Below are 7,993 nucleotides of genomic sequence, written 5' to 3'. Positions count from 1 at the left end.
AGAGGCACCAAGATGCCCTAGAGGATCTCAAATCAGCTCTCACATCAGACGCTGTGATGGGCTATTTTGACCCAACAAAACAATCTGAGGTGCTAGTAGATGCCAGCCCGGTAGGTGTTGCTGCAGTTCTGACTCAAAAGTCGGGTGACGAGATATCTGTTATAAGCTATGCCAGTCGAGCGTTGTCTTCAGTTGAACAACGATATTCCCAGACCGAAAGGGAGGCACTTGCAGTCGTGTTTGGCTGCGAAAAATTCCACCTGTACCTTTATGGAAGTCACTTCATCATCCTTACCGATCATCGACCTCTCTTAGGGATTTTCAACAACCCTAGGTCTACACCACCAGCTCGGATCGAACGCTGGGTGTTGCGGCTTCAACAGTATGATATGATGCTACAGTACCGTCCAGGCAAGGATAACCCAGCAGACTTTACAAGCCGACATCCTGGGAACAGTGCATCATGCAGCCGTGCAGAGATAATCGGTGAAGAGTACATTAACTTCCTGGCACAGGCAAGCACTCCTATCGCCTTGACCCTTGATGGGATCAGAGCAGCAACTGCTGGTGATAAGGAAATGCAAGATGTCATAAAGGCCATCAGATCAGATCGGTGGTCACCAGAGATCTCACAATACCAGAAGGTCAGAGGGGAGCTATCGGTTACAGCCGACCAAAGCCTAGTCCTCAGAGGACGACGCATAGTTCTCCCACAGTCATTGCGCCAGAGAGCAATAGAGCTTTCTCACGAAGGCCACCAGGGACTAGTTAAATCTAAGCAATTGCTCAGAGCGAAGGTGTGGTTCCCAAATGTAGACAAGCTAATGGCGGACCAAATAGAAAAATGCATAGCATGCCAGAGTAATATCACAACTCCCCAGACTACGGTTCCTCTACAAATGACAGACTTACCGGATTACCCATGGCAGTCTGTCAGCGTTGACTTCTATGGTGAGCTACCATCAGGAGAACATCTTATGGTTTTAATAGATGATTTCTCCAGGTATCCAGTGGTTGAGATCATACACTCACTCACTGCTACGACTGTCATTCCTGTCCTTGACAGAGTGTTTTCTCAGTTCGGAACCCCAGAAAGGTTGAGGTCCGATAACGGCCCTCCCTTCAACAGTCAAGACTTTGCAGACTTCACTAAATATCTCGGTATAAAACACCATCGTGTAACTCCTTTGTGGCCACAGGCCAACGGGGAGGTAGAGAGGTTTATGCGGAACTTAGGAAAGGTGACCAGAGCCGCAGCTGTTGAACATAAATCATGGAAACAGGAACTGTTCAAATACCTAAGAAATTATCGTGCTACACCACACTCCACAACAGGAGTCCCACCAGCAACAGTTATGTTCGGACGTGACATTCACATCAAGCTCCCATCAGTCGATGATGGAAAGGGCACCCCGGACAAAATCAACAGTGAAATCAGATCGAGAGATAGGGCTGCCAAAGCAAGGATGAAATCTTACTCAGACTCTAAACGGAGAGTGAAGGAATCCAATCTACATGTTGGAGACACTGTACTTGTGAGACAGAAGAAAGTCAACAAGCTGACACCTCCTTACAGTCCCAAACCTATGACTGTGATAATTGTCGAAGGAACAAAGGTGACAGCGAAGTGTGATGGACATCGTATAACGCGAAACGCGTCCTTCTTCAAAAAATTTCGTGGGGAGAAGGTAAAGGGGTCAGGGACACCCAATAAAAGACTCGTTCGTGATCTGGACTATGACGAAGTGGACATTGTAGATCCAGTTGCTCATAATGATCCAGCTCCGGTTGAGATTCAGCCTGCTCCAGTTAGACCTCAGCGCAGAGCCAGGCGGCCCGCATATCTGCAGGACTATGCTGTTTGATCCATTTACAAGTGGACATTAATCAGAGTGAAAATTTGTCACGGAAAACTGTCACTTAATTATATTGTTTAATTTCACCTAATATGTTCAATCCAGTTGTATTTTGGACATCAGTCATGCTACTTTCAGTTTCTTCAACATTAAGCAATTCTCCCGTTAATAGGATTTTAAACATAAGTTAAAGGACTTTGTTTAACTTTCATTTGGTGTTTATTATTCCATTATATTAGACATTGGTTGTCAATCCAATAAGAAGGGGAGAGATGTGATATTCAGTGCACAACTGTGTAGTTTTACGTTTCCCCGATAGGGGGCATTAAAGGTCGTCTTGTTAGCAGCAACCATTAGTGTGTGGCGTTGTTTGTCTCCGTGAGATAATATTCAAACATTACAACTGCCAAGGCCGACGCAGCCTCCGAAGAAGCTCGGACAAGTGCTCTAGAAAACATCTGTTAAATTTAAACTTATATCTGTTATTATTAACACTTAGAGTTAGGAAGTAAGTTTTAGAACACACCGACAGAGTAGCACAAGCAATTAGTGGCCATTGCATGTATGTATATAGAGTGTGCCATGTGAAATATTACTATCATTTGTAATAGTAAAATTTATGTTTTATACCGAAAGCGGGTGTTAGGGTAGTTTTGCTGCCAGTGACCTTTCGCGGTCTTTAATCTGAGACGAAGTAGATCATCAAGTGTGTTATCTCGGTGTATAGGTTGGTACATGTTCTGTCCAGCAGATAGCAGGCAAGATGATTAGTAAACATAATGACACATTTTGCTGACTGCATCGTAGGCTCTCTATTTTGCACAATTTCCAACTACTAAACTACTAAACTACTAAACTACTAAACTACAAGTGTTTGTGAAATAGCAATTGCTATCAATGAATGTTCGGTACAAATACAGATAAAGGTTAGTAACACTATAGAAAAATTCTGTATTTTTTAGTGCGTACTTAATGCACCTTGTTGTAACCGCATGCTAACTGCATGTGTGATGGGGGATATATAGGTGTTATATTGTACCGTAGGTATATTGTGTTAGGTTATGGTATCAGGCGCTTTCATATTCTTTCTCTAACGTGTTGTCCAATAAACGCTAGAAAAGAGAGTTGATAATCGCTAGTATCATGCACCCATCTATATGCCCATATGTATAAAAAGTTCTAGTATAAATAGTTGTTGAATAGGAGCATAAATATCCACATGATCCAAATGTCCATTATTTGCTCTTGGCACTAGTAACATTATAGTTGTTGTACTAATTTATTTCTACTTAGAAGATGGTTTTATGTTTAGGTTTTGTTATTTGTACTGAATGCGCTTAAATTGACTACGTCACGAATTTTCTATGGTAAAATTTGTAAAATTTTTGTTGACATTTTTTCACATTAAAAGTAAAAACTAACGGGACTAAACGTATCGTCAAATTCTTACCTGATAAGATTGTTTCTCAACTAGTTGAAAATCCAAAAAATCTGGACGATTTGATATTAGTGTTTCTAACATTAATTGCTTGCTATGGGCTATGTATGCGTCACGAGTGTATGTTCACATCGAACAATATAGTAAAATAAGAAGTATAATGCAGCAATTTAACATAAAAAGTGAACAGAATTACTTATATTTTGTGAAAAAGTGGAAATATGTTTTTCATTTTTTACTGTTTACGGTGACGTAATCACTGTAAGTTTTATTAAATTTATTTGAATAAATATAATGATGTCAGGTCAATGAGTATTCAATCTCGAGCAAATCGATTAAATTATTTTTGGTTGTCTTTATTAATGATGGGATAGTGCCTACCCTGGCTGGCCCAACACAAATAAAATTTAAATAAGTCAATAAATGGCTATCTGTGTTCTACATTCTGAAATTATCTATTTAATTTAGAAAACACAAACCCACCTGTCATTTTAATAATCATAAACTGTCTACGCTTGTTTTTGCACATGCCTATAGTATCTACTAAAATGGAAGAATATCTTTGTTCAAGTTATAAAAAAAACAAATATTTCTTGCTGTAGCCTGATATGAATGATTATATCATTTCTTTCTATAATAACGATAAAAAAGCTCTAGCTGACTTACTTAACGCGAATGAGATTTAAATCAGCCAGTAGGCCCTAGATGGCGATTTGTGTCCAAATGATATATACACCTGCATATCTATAGTCGCTATTAATTAAATTAAATGATCATACATTTCATTTAGAGAGTATATTTACCAGTCATAACCTCTCTAATTATCTCAAATTTAATTACAGCATAGTATAGTGATAGACCTGTGTTAGCGCATGCCTAGAGTATCTGTCGAACAAAACAATAAGTTGTTAAAAGTAGAGAACAAATAATCCGTAGTCTAATATTAAAAATAAATTCTTTTTACTTAAATTGATTTGATGAATGTTCACTCATTTCATATATAACACGATGAAATGATTTTTAAGGCAGAGGTGGCCGCATAACCCTCCGCACATCCTAAGTCGGACTCGTCGACCTTTAATAACAATATTTTAGAACGAAGTATTGCTTGCAGCGCACAAGTTAGTTTAGTCCACACTAGTGCTTTTCGACAATTCTTAAAATTTTGTTCAGAAGTATATCAGTTAAATTATTCAGATCCTGCAGGAATGTTTTTCACTCTACGGCATCTCCACCAAATGCCGTCTTTACACCTCAGTTGCCGTTCTACCATTTGTTGGTAATTGCATGCCACATTACAGCAGTCTGTTTGCTCGCAGAAAACGCAATTGTACTGGGCACGTCAAAACAGTTTTCAACCAATCACATCCATGTCATTGCTCTGCAACAGGGGCGCAAATCCAGGGGGAACAAGGGGACATGTTCCCCCACGAATTTTCAGAGGGGGGGACATTATATCAAATGTCCCCCCACGATTTTGGATCACCATGATTTTGTGTGTTTCTTTGAAAATTTCCCGGCCGCAAACGCAACGCACCTCGGACGAGCCGTTTACACTGTCGGATTCAGAAAAGATTCTAGTTTCTGAAATTAACAATTGCAAAGAGTTCTGACCCTTTCTAATGAGAAATACAAAATTCAAGCGTACGCGTACACTCAAATACGATCTCATTATTGACCTATCCCAGCGCTCATCGGTGGATTTGCCACCGTGGTACCACAAACACACGCCGGTGAAAACATAACCCCCGCCTAGCCCATGGCGGAGGTAATAACAAATAAAAGCTCCGTTTTTCCAGAGTTCCTCGTACGTAATAATAGATTAACTTCAAATAATCCTGTTAAAATATGCAGTATCTTCAATGAATACTTCTCAAAGGTTGGAGAAAATTAGGCTCGTAAAATTCCAACTAATTGCAGGTCATTTACTAGTTACCTTGGTAATCGCCAGCAGGAATCTATGTTTCTACTTTCTATCACAGAGAATAAAATAATGACAACAATGTCGTCCATGAACTCGAACAAAGCTTGCGGCCCTGATAGCATCCCAGCCAAATTCATCAAATTAGGAAGTGAGAAACTGGCTCCAGCTCTAACCAATATCTTCAATAGGTGCCTGGAAGAGGGAATCTTTCCCACCTGTCTAAAAATAGCCAATATTATCCCAATGTACAAGAGTGACTGTCCCAATATGGCAGTAAATTACAAGACCTATTTCCCTGCTGTCCCATTTTTCAAAAATACTTGAAAAACTACTTTATAACAAATTATACAAATTCTTAATTCGCTGTAATACCTTAAGCCCTAACCAATTTGGATTTAGGAAAAATCACTCATCTATGCTAGCAATCTCTGATATTTATAAAAATCTCCTTTCAGCAATGGATGAAGGGAAATCTCAATGCGGTATTTTCCTGGACCTTTCAAAGGCATTTGACACTGTGCAGCATGATATTCTTTTTCATAAAATGAGCCACTATGGCATCAGAGGAACCGCCTTACATTTATTTAAAAGCTACTTAACAAACAGGTTGCAGTTTACAAGTACTGGCATTTCATCTTCATCCAATTTACATGTCTCATATGGGGTACCACAAGGGTCAACTCTTGGTCTCTTGCTATTCTTAATATATATGCATAACCTCCCTAATGCTTCAAATTTTATAACTAGAATATTTGCTGATGATACCAACTTATTCGTGTCAGGAAGTAATATTAATAATTTAAACAGTATTGTAAATAAAGAACTTGCCTGCATTGATGATTGGATAGCATCCAATAAATTATCTATTATAACTAAAAAAAAAAAAAATTATGATAATCAGCAACAAGTCCGAATTTCCGACATTTAATATTAAAATGGGAAACTCCACTCTTGAACAAACTAGTCACATAAAATACTTAGGCATCTATTCGTTCACACCGTCGTTCTCTCACTCTCTCGTTAACACACAGCTACGAACTCTGGCAGGACTGCAACACGGACTGCGGATGCAACGTGGAGAAATACGCGCCGGTGTGCGCGTCGAACGGCGTCACCTACTTTTCTCCCTGTCAGGCAGGCTGCAGCGACGCCTACACACTCGGGGACGCCAAGGTAGTGATCTGTGTGTAGTGTCTGGTGTGTGTGTGTGTTGCTCGCGCACCGCAGGGGGAAGGTGGTTGGCGTAGATTTATAACAGACAGTTCTGCTAGCATCTATGACAAATACGACATACGAATAATGCGCTTTCCTATGACACTATTTGTCATAGGAAGATTCTTCCTATGACAAATATTGTTGTACGTGTTGTGCGCATCATATAAGAGTTTAGGAGCGCTATTGTGAACGAAAGCAGGGAGTTTCAGCTGTAAAGCGGAACGAGGTTGACTCGCCAATATTTGTCATAGTAAGAATCTTCCTATGACAAATAGTGTCATAGGAGAGCGTATATGCGTATGTCGTATTTGTCATAGGAAGATTCTTCCTATGACAAATAGTGTCATAGGAGAGCGTATATGCGTATGTCGTATTTGTCATAGATGCCAGCAGAACATGTTGTGTATAAATTGTTGCCGTTTTTTACGAGGTTTATGTGTACATCTTGTTGAGAATTAACCTTCTCCTTTGGCTACGGTAGTACGGTGGCTTTGCGATCACTGACGGCGATATTGGGACTTGGTGTAACGGGCTTTACGACGTTCAAGTATGCGTGCGCGCACGTGTATACGTGTGTGTGTGTGCTTGTGCGTGCGCGCATGCATGCGTGCTTTCCGTCACTCTCCGCCTCAATCTTTTCGTTGCAGAATTTTACGGGCTGCTCCTGCACGCCAGATGGCGTGGCGACTGCCGGCAAGTGTGACAGAACGTGCACCGGCGCCATGGTTGCGTATTTCATTCTCCTCGGCGTTGCTGGCCTGCTAGTCGCACCTGCCAATGTGGCCAGCTTCTCACTAAAAATACGGTGAGTCATATTTACTGTGTTGTCTGTCAAACACTGACAAAATCTGTTTAGGAAACTTTATAAATGTATATAGGCCCTGTGTGCGTTTGTGGGTGGGTCCGTCCGTGCGTACGTGCGTGTGTGCGCGTGTATATATATATATATAGTATATAACCCACAGACTAATTATGTAGACGACAGTGCCCTGTTATCCTTTAATGTGAAACATGAACATACGATTACATTATGCTTACATGTTTTCCAGAGTGGTTGAACCCAAAGATAAAGCTATGGCGTTGGGACTTGGAAGTTTTCTGCTCTCGGGGCTAAGTGAGTGCTTCATAATGATTCATGTTTCGCTGTCATTAAGAATCTACTACACACGCTAGCAGGTGTAGGTTAGCGCGATAATTCACGGACGCAAACTCTCCCTAACCATATCGTGAAGCAGTTATTTACGGCTAGCGGTAAGAGGTAGCTCTATTCATCGGCTAGCATCCTTATTTAACCCAACCTCCAAAGTACGTGACAGGTTCAAATTTCTAAAAATAAACATTAAAGCTAACTTTTCACCAGTTCCTTTCGTATGCGTTTTTGTATGTGTGTATGCATTCTTGATATTCATCTATCATCTACCATCTATTATCTCTGTGTATTCATGTTGTAGGAGTCTTTCTGCTCTTGTACTTCTCCGTTCGTTGTTGTGTGAGTGTCTGCGTGAATGAACAGTGAATATATATATATATACATATATATAAGTAAAAACACACGGACAC

At 40.3% G+C, this 7,993-nt stretch overlaps 2 protein-coding genes across 2 annotated transcripts; both read left to right on the top strand.

Annotated features, from left to right (window-relative positions):
- The first annotated feature begins 56 nt into the window (after positions 1-56).
- On the top strand, positions 57-1,865 carry LOC106808972 (uncharacterized protein K02A2.6-like). The gene has a single exon (XM_014811909.1). The coding sequence runs from the start codon at positions 57-59 to the stop codon at positions 1,863-1,865; it is 1,809 nt and encodes a 602-aa protein (XP_014667395.1).
- A 3,188-nt stretch (positions 1,866-5,053) lies between these two features.
- On the top strand, positions 5,054-7,723 carry LOC106808971 (solute carrier organic anion transporter family member 5A1-like). Its single transcript, XM_014811908.1, has 4 exons — positions 5,054-5,062; positions 6,200-6,391; positions 7,081-7,238; positions 7,483-7,723. The coding sequence occupies exons 1-4, from the start codon at positions 5,054-5,056 to the stop codon at positions 7,604-7,606; spliced, it is 483 nt and encodes a 160-aa protein (XP_014667394.1). The 3' UTR covers positions 7,607-7,723.
- The last annotated feature ends 270 nt before the right edge of the window (positions 7,724-7,993 follow it).

This window comes from Priapulus caudatus, unplaced genomic scaffold (genome assembly GCF_000485595.1).
Source record: "Priapulus caudatus unplaced genomic scaffold, Priapulus_caudatus-5.0.1 Scaffold319, whole genome shotgun sequence".
Classification (NCBI taxonomy): Eukaryota; Metazoa; Priapulida; class Priapulimorpha; order Priapulimorphida; family Priapulidae; genus Priapulus; species Priapulus caudatus.
The sequence above is the reverse complement of the archived record's forward strand: the minus strand, read 5'-3'. Positions and strand labels throughout refer to the sequence as shown.